This window comes from Triplophysa rosa, linkage group LG1 (assembly GCF_024868665.1).
Source record: "Triplophysa rosa linkage group LG1, Trosa_1v2, whole genome shotgun sequence".
Taxonomy (NCBI): domain Eukaryota; kingdom Metazoa; phylum Chordata; class Actinopteri; order Cypriniformes; family Nemacheilidae; genus Triplophysa; species Triplophysa rosa.
Window position 1 is genome coordinate 7,070,256 of NC_079890.1, and position 16,887 is coordinate 7,087,142.

At 46.2% G+C, this 16,887-nt stretch overlaps 1 protein-coding gene across 3 annotated transcripts in view; it reads left to right on the forward strand.

The window, feature by feature from the left end:
• The window catches only part of peli3 (pellino E3 ubiquitin protein ligase family member 3), an 81,733-nt gene extending 66,057 nt beyond the window's left edge, over window positions 1-15,676 (forward strand). For 2 of the 3 annotated variants that reach the window (XM_057330131.1, XM_057330070.1), the window contains 3 exons: window positions 19-234; window positions 13,479-13,667; window positions 14,886-15,676. In XM_057330131.1, coding sequence (XP_057186114.1) covers window positions 19-234; window positions 13,479-13,667; window positions 14,886-15,503 — 1,023 coding nt within the window. In that variant the 3' untranslated portion in view covers window positions 15,504-15,676. The remainder of the gene's footprint in view (window positions 1-18; window positions 235-13,478; window positions 13,668-14,885) is intronic. The other variant, XM_057330211.1, reaches the window with a different exon arrangement.
• The last annotated feature ends 1,211 nt before the right edge of the window (window positions 15,677-16,887 follow it).

Below are 16,887 nucleotides of genomic sequence, written 5' to 3' on the forward strand. Positions count from 1 at the left end.
ATTTCTGTGTCTTTTAAGATTGGCCGTTCCACGGAGAGCATGATAGACTTTGTGGTGACAGACACAACAAGTAGTGGTGGTGGAGGGCAGGGAGGAGCCAACGGAGAGGGAGGACAGTCAGCACAAAGCACTATCTCCCGCTACGCTTGCCGCATCATGTGTGAGCGTAGCGCTCCATACACTGCGAGGATATATGCTGCAGGCTTTGATTCTTCCAAAAACATCTTTCTTGGGGTAAGTCATAACTGCATTTTTTAATGCAAGATCATTGTCAACACATAGAAAGAGACAATGGCACAGTTGGGCTACTTACATCAGAACTGAGCAGTGACACAGAGGAAGCTGGCACATCATTTTCATACTGATTTGTTTGTTTTGCGTTATATTCATTTAACCATCAAGTTTCCAGAATTAAAGTAGAATGCTGGGGAAAATGTAAATATTTAAGAGGTGTTGGGTCTTGGACGTGTTTTGGGATCAGTTTTTATGGGAGTAGCCCCAGAAATGACAACCCTGTCTCATCAATTTGCATATAAATAACACGAGTTTACAATTTCCGATTGCATGTAATGCATATGCCAAAGTCCAATTTTGCTTGCGTATAATACAGCAATCTTTTCCATTAACTTCACTGGAGAGCACACGCATCCAATGACATGTTGAAACTATACTGTATATTGTGGTGTAATTTTGCCATCATGACGTGAAAGGCATGATTGTTGTTTTAATCGGACATCGTATTTTGTAAAAAAAAATACTACGTATTTTCGTAGTTTATTATTTCGTTCACACAATTTATACACGTTTGAGCACGTAAACCGACCCCACTCTACCCCTAAACCTAACAGTTTGTTTATTATACAATATAAAACACAACAGGCAGATACGGTTAGACGCTATTTATTCCAAAAGTGCAATTATTCGGAGCTCTCGAGGCCGAAGAACAAGGCGATACCCTTCTCCATCCGCCGTAAAAACTCAGACCCGATTGTGCACAAATTCAAAATTGCTGCCGGAATGGGGACTGAAACGTGCATTCCCGGAGTGTGATCATCATCAGCGATTTAGACCTACTGTGCTCACTCAACGATATCATACGGCTATAGAAGACTCGGAATGCAATGCAACCGTTTGCTTATTGCAAAATATATCGTTTTTATATTGTTGGGAAGCGGGTGGGTTTAGGGTAGGAGTGGGGTTAAGTGCTTTAAAATATTTATTAAAGTACGAATAACCCGTATTTATAAAATCATTAAGTTTAGAACTGCAAAGAACTGAACGCGTCTTATGACGCCAGACAAACGACTGAAAGCAACTAAAGGATTGGCATATCATATGCACGCAAAATTGACCGTTGCTCTATGTATTACACGCAATCGGAAAGCGTAAAGTTGTGTTATTTATACGCAGATCGAGGAGATCAGGTTGGAAATTATTATGTACTGTAGGATTGAGAAATTTCATCAAATATGAGTAAGTAAAACTTTAGTATCCTAAATTAAAGGCTGGAACACAATTTTTTTTAAATCTGAACAGAAACGTCTTTTAAACTTAAAAAAAAAAAAACGGGCATCACACACTACACGACTGAGGATCACACACTACTCAATTTTTTTAATCGTTCTGAACAACAAACTCTAGTGATGCACTGAATGTTTGGCAACCCAAAATATCAAAAGACAACGTATGATCAAAGACAACGGCAAGGTTTCTAACACGGTCACGTACATTAGATGACAAGGGGCCAAGCTGCTTGACAATACCAGAAGACACAGCTGTCTATAAATATAAAAAAAGTTCTTCATTTAGGAGAAAGCGGGGTTCACATCACAACTATAAAGATAAAGAGAATGAACGATATCGTTGAGATCACTTTTTTTCTAGCTGATGAACGAAAAAACTGGTGGATAATGTTGGAATAGGGATGCACCGAATGTTTGGCAACCGAATAAGTGAAATGGCCGAATAAATTTTACCGAAGCAGAGCACACAGAGCAGCCTTCACTTGGTGAAAACCTGCTGGCACGGCTCTGACCACTGGACCGGATCTGGTGCCTCCTTTTTAGTGAGGCCAGTCAGCGGGCTGGTGAGGTCCGAATAATTAGGTACAAACCTCCTATAATATCCCGCCATCCCCAGGTCTTGGGTCTCAGAGAAGTCGAAACTGCTGCCGTTTTATCAATTTGGGGACGCACCTGCCCGTGACCCAAGTGGAAGCCCAGATCCCTGACCTCCACCCGCCCAATTGCACAATTCTTCGGGTTAGCCATTACCCCGGCTCCTCTCAGCGAACTCAGGACCGCCTTCAGATGCTGCATATGCCGCTGCCAGTCATTACTATAGATGATGATGTCATCCAAGTAAGCAGCGGCATGTGCCGTCCATGAGATGCTGAAAGGCGACCGGAGATCAGAATAAGCCGAAAGAAAGGGTGACAAATTGGTGCAATCCGAACCACATGGTGAAAGCTGTCTTTTCTTTAGATAGATGAGATAAGGGGATCTGCCAATATCTCTTCATTAAATCCAGTGTCGAATAAAAGCGAGCCGAACCGAGTCGATCAAGCAATTCTTCAATCCGCGGCATTGGGTATGCATCGAACTTCAACACAGCATTATCCTTGCGATACTCCACGCAGAACCGTACAGAGCCGTCCGTTTTAGGTACTAAAATGATCAGGCTCGCCCAATCACTGCTGGTTTGTCTCCAGCGTAGTGCCGAGTTCTCAGCCGCTCTCTCTCTCCCTTGTTCGTCTCCTCCAGGTGGCTTTTACCGGCTCCTCACCAATCACTGGAACGAGACACAAGTGTTCATAATGTGCACTTGACCTACTTGTCCGTTTCCCGCCTCTGTCTCCTGCTGCAGACCTCACGAACCAAGGCCCCCTCGCCACAAGGCCTAATATAGGCTATTCAAGAAGGGAGGGGGACTCTAATTTTTGCTTTAATTTAGCCTACTTGTTTTGAAGAAATGCGAAAAGCCGTGTTCGGTATTCAGCCTTTGGCCAAGTGTTTAATTTTTATTCGGCTTCGGCCATTAATTTTGATTTCGGTGCATCCCTAACAAACTCCCACAGAACCACGCAGATTGTTGGCCATGAACACAATGTAAAGTGTCAGGAGTGACAACTGCATTTAAATACGGAAGCGAATCCCCAAAATTATTGTTTTGTTTGGGCAGGACCTTCCTTTGAGCAGTGCAATTGGTGCGACCTCTAGGGGGCCCTGCGGCAAGGGGAAATTAAAAAATATAAATCATAATAATTAAAAAAATTACAAATCCTGAATTGATTTTAGTGTTTTAGTTGGTTTTTTGAAGTATGAGTAAATAATTATCTGCGCTATATAAGTCATACTGTTGCACGTGTTTAACCCTGACGCTGCTTTGCACAGCGGAGTAAAATGGGTGCCTGTACTGTGTGTACCGTGAGTGAGAGCTGCAAATGAGAGTATGCGTGATCTAAAACATCTAAAAACGCGCATTTTGTTTTGTGTTTTCAGTTCTCTGATGCAGGATATTTTTATCAGGTTTTGTTGTTAGTGACAATGGCAAATGCTTGTGCGTTTGCATTGAACGCACTCCTCCTGCGAAAAGAAAACCCATAAGAGGCAATCGCAAGAAAAGCACGACGCGAACCGCTGACTGCACATTATTTTAAACCGGGCTGTCCTGTACTGTGCAGTATTGATTCAGGCACGGACTGGCACTTCGAGCACTTGGCTTCCAAACCTGTGTACAACCATCATAATGATCGCAAGTTTACATTTTGTTTTTTAATACATTTATGAGGAAAACCTCTTAAATAAGCTTATTTTACTGATGTACTATATAACTTTGATTTGTGTTATGTTTTTGCACACTTTATTTGTTGTTGCCTGCTTGTACTTGTAATTTGAAAGATGATGATTAATTTAGGAGAGATTGAGATTGTTTCCCTTCACACAAATGCAATGTATCTAAATGTATACTATTATTGACTTTGCGCCTTGAAATTCTATTTGCGTATTTGACCAATGAAACACTGCACTTAAAATTGTTTATAAGATTTGATATTAAGATAGAAAAAGCACCAGCCAGGTAGGGCCCCACATCTGCAACTCGCACTGGGCCCAGCCCCATGCTTGGGAAAGCCTTGTGTTTGGGTGTATGCAGTTATGTTCTCTTTCCATTTAATTGCATTATTATTCATGTCCACTAGGTGGCAAAGTTTACATATGCATCATCACTCACCGACATTGTGATAACTGACATGGGTAACCGTAATAAAGATCTGCTATGACATGTGTTTAGCATCCGCTGTTTTGACTGTTTTAACAAAAGTAGTATGTTATGTTCAGCAATTTTAACAAAACTACCGTCTGCATATAGTAGATGTTGTACTGTATGTGTTTAATGTTTGTGGCTTCACAGAGCGCTTTCTTACAGTCATACCATGTTTCTCGTATTAAACCTGTCTTTTGGACTTGCTGGACTTAGGCTCATAATGAGTTTATTAAAGAAATAAAATGGACAAGTGCGTGTTGCAATATTTTAGTCTCTTTTTACAGAGCATTTAGATTTATTTTGGGCTTGCGCTTTTTTTCTTGAAAGATTTGGCAACACAAGTAAATGCTTGTCCCGGATATGTCCCTGATGCACTTTTAAATGCGGTCTTGGGAGGGTAAATGCTTTATGCCTGAAAATCGGCAAAGTTTCAATACAAGCAAGATAAAACATTAACATGACCTTCGCAGAAAGTACATATTTGTTCCCACAAAAGTTTATCAATAAATAGTCCCAAGTATTTGAATGAGTTAACCTGTTTAATAGTCTCATTTTCAATTAAGGTGACACACTGTCTTAGGGTCAAAATCATCTCCTCTGTCTTCCGTACATTAAAGGACTAGTTCACTTTAAAATTAAAATTTCATGATAATTGACTCACCCACATGTCATACAAGCTGTCCGTGCATTTATTTCATCTGTCGAAAACAAATTGAGGCTTTTGAGGAAAGGCTTCTAGGCTTCTTATCCATATAATGCACTTAAAGGGGGGAGGGGGGGCTGTTGGTTAAGGTCCAAATTTCCGTTTCATCACAGCTTCAAAAGGCTCTAAATGACACCAGCCGATGAATAAGGGTGTTGTCTAGCAAAACGATTGGTCATTTTCCAAGAAAATTGAAAAATGATATACTTTTTAAACATAAATATATGTTTAATATAACATACTTGCTCTGCCTAGGAGGTCCTCCAGGATCCGCGTCCACGACTTCCGTATTACGCAATCACTTCGGAAAGGTTAAGCGTGACATAGATTTCAAAAGATTTGAATATCCCTGATATGCATACGAATTGACCATTTTAAACAATAATCTTGCTGCACAAAGACATATAATGTGTCATTTAACACCCTACTCTTACAAAATCAAGCTCTGAAGACCCTAGGTCAGATTATACAAGAATTGTGAAAAATATCAAATGTATTCCACGACTAACCGACATATAAATTCTCAACAGTAAGCTCACTTGCATACCATATCTTCTGAAGAGTCATCTTCAAATATACAGGCAGGGACTCCACGAAGAACATCGACCCATCTGAATCGGACATCAACGTGTACCTTTAAGTGAGATGGTTTTATTCACTGTGGATACTAATCACAAAGCCATATAACACTTTATCTCACCCAAAAGTTTAACAAAGATACCCTAATCCAAAACTAACTGTAGTATGTTAATCAGGCATCAAGAAATGTAACCAACTAACCTGGTGGTCATAAATCCAGAACTTCTGTGTAGTGTGAGCAACTTTTCCTGAACAAGCTCTGAAGTTGGGCACAAGTTGTTCCAACACAGCACAAAAGTTTTTTTGTTTTTTCTGTTTGTTATTCTGTGAAGTTTAGCAGAGGTGCAAATACTGAAAAAGGGTTTAAGTGTAACAGAACCACTAGGCAGACGATGGGTAAGAACTTGTTTATTAACACACACAGGCAGGTAAACAGGTAAGTATTAATATGTATAGATCACTGGTTGGATGAACTGGGTAATGATACTGTCCTTGTGTTGCAGGAGATTGTGGACGACAGGCTTGGGATTCGGGGGGTGCTGGGTGAGGGCGTGACGGACCTGGAATACTTTAATGACTTGGAAGACTTAGACAACTTGGAAGATGGTTGATGAGGTGCAGGTGATGGGGATCAGAATTCTGGTGAGGGCGAGTGTAGTGAGGGAGTCGTGTGAGAGCCTGGTGATTCCGTAACAGTACCGATGTGACGGACAGAGTAGATGGTGCCGTCTTCTAGTTCCAGAGAAGGAGGAGGGGGCTCTTAAGACGGACCAGGTGCTGTTGAAAGATCAGAGGGCAGTGAATGATATGGTTTGAGTAAGGACACATGGAATGCTGGATGGATACGGAAACTAGGAAGGAGTTTCAAAAGGTAAGTGACAGGATTAATTTGACGGATGATGGAAAAGGGACCAACAAATCTGGAACTTAACTTTCTAGATGGAAGCTTCATCCGCATGTTCCACGTAGAGAGCCACACCTTTTGCCAAGGGTAATACTGCAGGGTCTCCTGCAGGGCACTAAGCAAGCACCTCCTGCGGGCGGGCTGGGCAGAGCAGCCCTGCCGCTTAGGCCGGGCACCAACTGAGTTATCCACAACATAGCTCTAACCGGACCTAGTGCTACCGGACGTTGTAACCCCCCCAATCGGGCGGTTCCGTCTGATGTATCCTCATGATTGGTTCCCACCTTGGTAACCCTTCACCTTCAGTCCGCACATTTCTCCCATGAGTTCTCCCTTAAATGGCGAGACCATGTTGGTATTTCCACTAAACTTTTCCCTATGGTAGGAAGTGGTCTCTGTAGCACGTCCCCCATTTGAGGAAGTAGTGCTTACCCAGTGGCCTTACGGTACTGGGCGGCTTCTCGCTGTTACAGAAACAAGGCCGCCGCCTGTGAGGGCCGAAGGCAGGGGCTTCCCACCTTTCCAAAAGCTCTGGGACCCCCTACATATCCACTGGTAGGTTACAATTTCGCGGTAGCGCTCACATCTGACATGCCCAGGCCAGTCACCGTTGCTTCGCTAGAGATTGTGACGCGGCACAGCGCCATGGCGTTTTCCATAGGAACCTCATCTGTCGGTTCGACACAACGTCAAGAGGCCGACAGAAAGGGAACGTCTTGGTTACAGATGTAACCACAGTTCCCTGATAGAGGGAACGAGACGTTGTGTCCTTTATTCCACAACGCGTGCCGCCCACTGCAACAGTCGTGAGAGGCTCTCAGGCTCCTCAGCCCAAAGGTGAATGAATGCAGCACGCCGTTTCCTTTTTATACCCAGATATCTGGGGGCGGAGTCCGGCATGCAAATTTCATTCGCCAATTTCATTGGCCTTTTCTAAACTAGTCAGAAGCTGATAGGTTCTCAAGGACGAACCCCATCTGTCGGTTCAACACAACGTCTCGTTCCCTCCATCAGGGAACTGAGGTAACATCCGTAACCAAGACGTTTTCCTTTGGGTAGTTTGCAAGCACTCGTGGAGATTGCACACTCTCTACAGCTCTGGACAAACCATCTCACGTCCGCTGCCATACCGGACCACCCGAAGCATTGTCTCACTGTTCTGTGTATATTATGAACGGATGGTTGGCTCTCTCCAGTCAGTGTCTCCACTGTTCCAAGGCGAGTTTGAGCTAATAAATTCCTGTGCCTGATGTTATAATTATTTTCCACCGGGGTGAGTTTGTGAGAGTAGAAGGCACATGGATGGAGTATAGGCAGATTACCCTGCCGCTGCTCCAACACCGCTCCTACTCCGGTAGATGAGGCATCCACTTCTACGACAAAAGGCAGTGAGGGTTCTGGATGACGTAAGAGCGGTGCCGAGAAAAATGTATCCTTTAGCAGGTTGAAGGCGTCGGTGGCCAAGGGAGACCAGGACAGGGATTTTGGTTTGCCTTTCAACATGTTGGTGAGTGGGGTGACTGTGGAACTGAAATCTCTGATGAACCAGTGGTAGAAATGTGCAAAGCCTAGAAAGTGTTGGTGCTCCTTGATGTTCTTGGGAGTGAGCGCATTCCGTACTGCAGCCACCTTTCCCTCGTCCACGGTGATTCCTTCTCGTGAGATGTCAAAACCAAGAAACTGGATGGATGGCTGGTGGAAGCTGCATGTTCCTGATGGTCTTTGGAGTAGATGAGGATGTCATTGATATATACGGGTACGAACTTGTGGAGGAAGTCTCTGAGAACATTGTGCATAAAGTCTTGGAAAACAGAAGGAGAATTCACAAGTCCATATGGCATTCTTATTCGTACCGGGTTATGTGTGGTGTGGAGGTCCAACTTGGTAAAGAGGGTGGCTCGTCTCAGCTGTTCCAAGGCGGCAGGGACGAGGGGAAGTGGATAACGAAACTTCACCATGATACGGTTCATGGCTCGGTAATCTATGCAAATCTGTAAACCCCATCCTTCTTGGCCACGAAGGAGAAGTGTGAGGCGGCAGGGCATCGCAAAGGATGAATGTAACCTTCATCCAGGGCTTCGGAGATGTACTCCTCCATGGCCTTCTGCTCGGGATGGAAGGTGAGTCGATTTTTCCATGGGGCACTTGCTCACTCGCCTTTAAGTCGGTTAGGTGGTAGCTGGGTCGCCCGGATGGGGAAGAAAACATCTCTGAACTGGCGATAACACTCTGGGATCTTTACAGATAGTTTCTCCGATCTCTATAGCATGTAGCGAGTCGTAGAGAGGCCAGGGTAGGAAAACATGATGAAAAGCATTGTTCGCCCCATTTAAGAATCTCTCCGGTCTTCCAGCAGATCTCCGGTTGGTGTTTTATGAGCCACGGGCGACCCAGAGTGATCTCTTTGGTGGCCTGCTCCAGGACTAAAAGATGGATGTCTTCCTCATGGCAAGCATTGCAGCTGCACCGGGCCCACTTGAAATTTGGATTGAAATCAGGATTGACTGAATTTAGTAGTGGATGGGGATGTTTTCCTATTTGAGGTTGAGCTGGCGACAGAGGGCGCCGATGATGAAATTGCCGGCTGACCCAGAGTCAATGAGGGCTGTCAAAATGAGAGCAGAATCAGTCATGGACAAGCATACTTTAATGTGCAAAGGAATTTGAGAAACATATGCATTTTGGATGCTACTCACCAATGTATGTAGGGGGACAAATGGGGCATGATGACAGCAAATCCTAGGTGGAGCTGGAGCTGCGGATTTAATCCGAGATGGTAGGTGGTAAGAGGCGCTGGTTCATTCCATCCACTCGTGGCTGCTAATGTGCGGAACCTGATGGCATAGTCATAAACAGACAGATTTGCTTGCCGTAAAGAATATAATTGAGCACTTACTGAGGAGTCTCCATGGCACCGCCTGAAGACTTCACAGAAGTGTTGCCGGAATTGTGATAATGACTGCATGGGTAGACCGGCTTGGGACCAGAGGGAATCCGCCCACTGCAGAGCCTGTTCCAGTGAGTAGGGAGATGACAAAAGAGATCTTGGCAGCTTCTGATGGGTAGAAGTGTGAGTTATGCTGCAAGTAGAGGGTGCACTGGAGAATAAACCCCTTGCAATCCTTTGCCAGACCAGAGTAGGGAGCTGTTGCGACCATGGGACTGGCGGTGACAGACGGCGAAGCATGGATGTTCATGTTCTGAGGTGGAATCTGAGGGGTAGTGCCGGGTGCTGGTGTCAAAGCCATTTTGAGTGCACTCATCTTGTAGCGGTCTGGTCTTTAGTGAAGACGTGTCAAGTCACCGCGTCCTTCTTTATGCAGCTCTATCATCTCATCTCTTGTCAGGTCGCCGCTTCCCATTCTCCGCTATACCATCAGGTCTGGCCATGAACTGCATCCTGCTCGCTGTGGTAACCTTGGAACAATGAGACAAGACTGGCTGAGAGTAGAGTACTATTCTGCACTCTTTGATGCAACAAGTACATCAGTTGTGTTTCTGGTTCCGGTTGATCTAACTAATGCAGCCTAAACCCTCAGAGGATTTATGTTATGGATGTGTAGAGTATGCAAGATTAAAAAGATGCGTCTTTAGTCTAGATTTAAACTGACAGTGTGTCTGCCTCCCGGACAATGCAGGGAAGATTATTCAAAGTTTAGGCGCTAGATAGGAAAAGGATCTACCACCTGCACTTGATTTTGAAATTCTAGGTATTACCAACTGACAGGACGCCTGAGAGCGTAATGCACATGAAGGACTGTAATACAAGAGGAGTTCACTCAAGTACTGAGGAGCTAAACCATGTAGGGCTTTATAGGTAATAAGCAAGATTTTAAAGTTAATGTGGTGCTTTATAGGTAACCAGTGCAAGGTTGACAGAACCGGGCTAATATGTTCATAGTTTTTTGTACGTGTAAGAACTCGAGCTGCCGCGTTTTGGACCAGTTGGAGTTTTTGTAATAAGGCTGCAGGGCAACCACGCTGTCTGATTGAGAGCGCTCATGCCTGTGGGTCTGCTGCGGTACCACAGTCCATGACGCAACATCGGGGAGAGGCTGCGACTGTCTGTGGAGATAAAAGCCCAGGGAGAGAGGAAACTCTTTTTGTGAAGGAGTTGAAAAAGGCCCACCAGAGGGAGGGGACGGGGAAGGGACCGTCCCGCTCGGACCCGGCAGCGATGGAATGGCTGACGCCGGGTCTGTGGCTCTCAATCCCCCTGGGCTCATCCGATCTGGGTCGCTTCTGCTTCCTCTGCGGATGCTGACGGGAACACGATGCTCTCTTCTGCGGGGTCTCATGCTTCTGGGGGGCCGCCTGGCGAGGGGGTACCTGCACCGGAGCAGATGCTGGGGAAGGGCAGGGCTGCTGGGGAGCAGACGCTGCATGGGACCTCGACGGCCTGAAGGCTGCCGGATCGCAGCAGGGCAACATGTTTAATCACCTCTGTCTGCTTCTTAGCAGCCGAGAACTGTTGTGCGAAGTCCTCGACTGTATCTCCAAACAGCCCCCCTTGCGAGATGGGCGCGTCGAGAAAGCGGACTTTCTCGGCGTCGCGCATCTGTGCAAGGTTCAGCCAGAGGTGTCTCTCCTGGACCACCAAGGTGGATATCGTGCGACCCAGGGCTCGCACCGTCATCTTAATCGCTCAGAGAGCAAGGTCAGTGGCGGTGCCAAGTTCCTGCATAACCCCTGGGTCGGACTTTCCCTCGTGCAACTGCTTCAATTCCTTGGCCTGGCGTACTTGCAGGATGGGCATGGCGTGCAGGGCGGAGGCAGCTTGGCCCACAGCAGTGTAAGCTCTCGACACAAGTGCGGACGAGAATTTACACGCCTTGAAGGGGAGCCTAGGCCGACCTCTCCAGATGGTGGCCGTCTGCGGGCAAAGGTGCACCGCGACAGCGCGCTCAGCCTGGGGAAGGTTGACATAGCCCCTAGCTGCCCTGCCGTCGAGGGAAGTCAGAGTGACAGAGCCCATCTGACGGGAACGCGCCGAGAAGGGTGCGTTCCACATCTTCATGAGCTCTTCATGCACCTCAAGGAAGAATGGCAACGGGGCCGCGTCCTGCGCCCAGATACCACGCATCCAGCCGCGAGCATTGAGAGGAAGGCGATACCGTGCACTGCAACCTGATGCCCTCGGCGGCCCGGGCAAGCATGGCCGACATCTCCACGTCCAATTCATCCTGGGCTTGACCACCCAAAGGCGGGAGGTCCAGTGAATCGCCCTCCGATGCCGCGACAGACAGCTCATCCTCATGCCGTCTCGTGAGGGGGTTAGGCGAGCGTGACGGGGCACAAAAGGTCCGCGAGCCAGTGGCTGATGGATTAACGTCCATGGGAATCCCCATATCACCCTCACTGCTCGCCGAGACAGACGGCTTCGCCGAAGCGGCAGACGTTGTCGATCGGGAAGCAAACGAGGTGGTGGCAGCATTCAGACAGAACACAGACACCCGTGACCACAACACCTTGATACTCTCGCAGTGCGGGCAGGCAGTATCCACGAACGCTACCTCAGCATGCTGGAGACCCAAACATGTGATGCAGGTATCGTGTGTGTCCCCGTCCAGGATAAGCCCGCCGCATCCACGAGCACAGCGGCGAGACATGTCGAGAGACACGCTGTGGAGAGAAGGAAATTTGCTCTTTTAGACACCTCTGCCGAAATGCCCAGGGGAAAGTCACAGAAGAGGGGACAATCCGCTGTTTGCGTTGTAAATCCAGCAGTATTATGCTGTCAAAGAAGAATTTGCTCAGCATGCAGCTTCCGAAGAACAGAAGGTGCATGAATGGGGCACGCCATCTTTCTTTTATACCCATATGTAATGGGCGGAGACTGGCATGATCATGCCATTCGCCAACTTCATTGGTCTTTTAAAAGTCAAGTCAGAGATGACAGATTCTCAAGTTCAAACCCCATTCTGTCTCAACACGACGTTGAGAGACCGACAGAAAGGGAACCATCTATTTTGGCATTTTACCTGACACATATCTACTACTTTAAGTTTAACTAAGTTTTAAGATCACTAATGCAAGAATAGCTGTTTCTTTCTATCTTTAAACTAAACGACATAAAATAGATGTCAGACAGTGAAACCCAACTGTGACGGTGGCTTTTTTATAGATATTTCAAAGATCATCTTATACTCGAAAATGCATGTTACAGCTCGCCGTTTTGGGGCTCAAATCAACCACTGTCCACATGCACAAGACATATTAACTGCTAAGAAACTAAATACGTTTGATTCAAATAATAATAACAGCACAACCATAGATATAAATAACTTGATGCCGCATTCAAGTGCGCCAGGCACGTGGAAGCGCTCCATCGCCTGTGGAAAAGTTGGTTCTGTGGTTGCTAAAGTGTTTTGAGTGGTTTATAACAGAGTAGTTTTCTATCTAATTGCTAAGGTTTCGTAGGATTTCTTCCCCTGTATATAACTGAGGTGCTCAAGATGCCTAAGATGAAAATAATTAATTTGCTATTATATAACAATAAATAAATCACCAATTGATTTTTATTAACAGAAGATACTGGATCCTTAGTCCTTTACAATTCAAACATGTTGTTTTAAACTTAAACATCCTCAGTCCCCATTTACTTTCATTGTCCAGTACCTTCACATTTACTTTCAAAATACATGAATGCCTTGAGGACAGTACTGGGTAGTAAAGCTTGACTTATCAAAGCACGGCTGTGGCATCACACAAATGTCCTTGAAAAGCTCTCTGCCCACTGCCAGTCTGAGAAGGTGGTAAGAGAAAGAGAAAATAATTTCTGTTGTAATTTCAACTGGGAATAAATATTTCAGACTCACATTTCATAATGCTGCTCCAAGTAGTAGGCGTGTTGTGTAATACCTATAGCTATAAACATAAAGCCACCAATGTCTATCTGTGGATTATAACCCTAAAATTAGTTTTGATAGTCAGTGTATATACTATATAATGCAAAACATATGTTATAAACAACTGTTATTAAAGATTCATAAAATAGTAAGAAGGCCTCTCGATATGACTGATTTTTAGGAGCGAGCTGCTAAATGGAGGACATCTGATGGTTTAATGGATGGACTAACAACCAACGGGGTGCTGGTAATGCATCCAGCGGGGGAGTATGTGTCTGAACCCGCTCCAGGGGTGTGGAGAGAGATCTCAGTATGTGGGAATGTTTTTGCTCTTCGAGAGACAAGGTCTGCCCAGCAAAGAGGAAAACTGGTGAGAAACAGGTCCACACTTAATCAGGGATGCAAACTCATCAGGGTAAAAAGAGGTGACCATGATGCCAACCCCCCCCCCCAAAGCTATACATACATACATACAGTATATGTATATATTACAATAATTATAACAATTTGTATTTCATATTATTCAGTGCACATAATCAGAATAGTCCATGGTATGCTAAGTGTCTAGGATAGACCTTGTAACAACAACATTAGGTGTGATCCTATCTGCAATGTTGTACTAAAAACTAAACGCAACACTCACGTGCATACAGTATGTTACACAAGAAATCTGGCATTACATTGTGGTGTCTATGAAAGCTTGTAGACTATCACATCAAACTGTAGCATGGCTATTGTGTAGATAGATCGGCTGTGCAAAACATTTTGAATACGAAGCAGTTTACCGTCAACTCTGTGCACTCATTAGCACAGTTACATGGAGTGACTTGACAAACAACTAGTTGTCCAGTATGGTTCCTTTTACACATCAGGGCTTCTCCGTAAATGCGGTGATTGCAGTTGTCACAGTGTTAACGAACTTACCCCATATTATGTTTCTTAGGTCGGCACCATTCCTTTCAAGGCAAAGAAACCAGCGCTCCTTTACTTGTTGCTTAGTGATGTTGTGTTGAAGTAAGTCAGAAATGTGCAGGTGCTGCGCAATTTGACTACATCTAATATTGATTCATGAGTTGAGTATGTGCGCCCAATCTGAGTGTGCAGCATTTAAAACGTTACTTGCAAACTGGTTTGTGATTTAACATCCTTACCACAACATCTGGACATGATTCTCATAATTTCATTTACCGCGAGTCCGCGACCCCGTCCAAAGACTCACAGACCCCCCACCCCCATTTTCAAAAACTCATCAGATCTAGATGAATCACAATAATGGCCCATTTTGGATCCAAAACGGCAAATTTCGCCGAAAGGTGACACGTTTGCATCCCTGCTAAATAAATGTAAACAATTTACGTTTGTGTTGCATTTATAGTTGCCAAATCACATCGATGATCTTTCGCATAAGTCTGAACTCTCATAAGAGTTTGGTGAACACTCCATAGGTGATGAGATTTAAAAAAAAATAATTGTGCATAAACAGTGATTGACTCTTAACTGTATGGCAGCTGTTAAAAAAGAGCCAAATGCACATTAGCTGAACCAGTTAATGTTTACATTCCTTAATGTGTGATTCTTTACTTCACAGGTGGATAACGAGTCGAACATGCTTCAAGATGGTTCTCTTATCGATCTTTGTGGGGCAACTCTGCTTTGGCGGACACCCAGCGGTCTTCGTCACACCCCGACTCTAAAACAGCTAGAGTCCCTTCGCCAAGAACTGAATGCCGCCCGTCCCCAGTGCCCTGTTGGCTTCAACACGCTTGCCTTCCCAAGCCTCGCCCAACGTGCCACTATTGACAAGAAACAGCCCTGGGTCTATATGAACTGCGGCCATGTCCATGGCTACCACAACTGGGGGTTTCGTAAGGAGAAAGTTGGATCCTCTGCCTTGGCACTAATCGGGGCTGGTGGGACAGCTCCAGCCACTACCGGACATCGTGAGTGCCCCATGTGCAGGGGGGTGGGCCCCTACGTACCTCTCTGGCTCGGGTGTGAAGGGGGTCTGTACCTGGATGCAGGGCCCCCGACACATGCTTTCTGCCCCTGCGGTCACGTGTGCTCAGAAAAGACAGTGCAAGGCTGGAGTCAAATTCCACTGCCGCACGGAACTCATGCTTTTCATGCAGCTTGTCCTTTCTGTGGAACATGGTTGACTGGAGAACAAGGCCACATCAAACTTATCTTCCAAGGGCCAGTCGATTGAGTTGGATTAACTGCCATTCAGACTTTGAAACAGGATTTCTAAGAAATGGGCACAATATGGAAAATGAATGCGAGTAAAAAAAAGAGCTAGTAAAAAGGCAGAGGTAAAAGGGAATATGCTTTGTGATGCAGAATGTGTAAAAAAGTCAAATGCAATAAAAGCTGTAAAAAACATTAATTGTGATTGATTTGTGTAAGAACACCTTTACGCAGGAGAGGGATATGTGAATGGTAATTGTGTCATGATCTCGGTCACTTGGGTTCCCGTGTCCTACCTCTGTGTGTTCTGTTGTGTGTCGAGCTGGGGTTCCTCTGGAAAACGCCACGGCGCTGTGCCGCGTCACAATCTCTAGCGAGGCAACGCTGACTGGCCTAGGCGTGTCAGACGTGAGCGCCATCGCAAAATTTGTGACCATCCAGTGGAGAGGTAGGGGGGTCCCAGAGCTTTTACCGAAAAGGTGGGAAGCCCCCTACCACTGGCCGTCACAGGCAGAACCTTGTTTCTCTAACAGCGAGAAGCCACCCGGCACCGTAAGGGCCACTGGGTAAGCGTTATTTCCTCACTGAGAAAATGCGCTACACAGACCACGGGCTGATACCTGTTCTACGCGGAGGCTGTAGAACCTCGCGAAGGTGTTGGGAGTAGCCCAACCCCCAGCTCTGCAAATGTCTGCCAGAGAGGCGCCCTGAGCCAGTGCCCACGAGGAGGCTACCCCTGGGTAGAGTGTGCCCTCACTGCCAATGGGCACGGGCGATCTTGGGATCAGTATGCCGTAGCGACGGTGTCCACGATCCAGTGCGCCAGTCTCTGTTTCGAGACAGCCCTCCCCTTCTGCTGACCTCCGAAACAGACAAAGAGCTGCTCAGAGCTTCTGAAGCTCTGCGTGCGGTCAAAGTAAAGGCGCAGCGCGCGTACTGGACATAACACAGATGGGGTTGGGTCTTCCTCCTCGGTGGGGAGCACCTGCAAGTTCACTGCCTGGTTCTCTAGGGGTCCATAGCGGGAACTTTGGGCATGTAGCCGGGCCGTAAGAATCACCACCATGTAATGACCATACGCCTGCTGCTGGTGTGCCACGCTCTCCAGGGAACTTGACTCTGTAGCCAGTGTCAGAGCGGTCTCGTGCATCAACCCGAGGGGTATCACCCCCGCCGAGAATGCCATGTGTCCCAGGAGCCTCTGAAATTGTTTCAGGGGGACCGCTGATTACTAGAAATGTTTCAGGCAGTTCAAGCTGTCATGGAGACAGAGTTGAGTTCCATACCGAGAAAGAGAATGCTCTGCACCGGGGAGAGCTTGCTCTTTTCTTGGTTGACCTGTGGTCCCAATCGATCAAGGTGCCGGAGCACTAGGTCCCTGTGTGTACACAACAGATCTCGCGAGT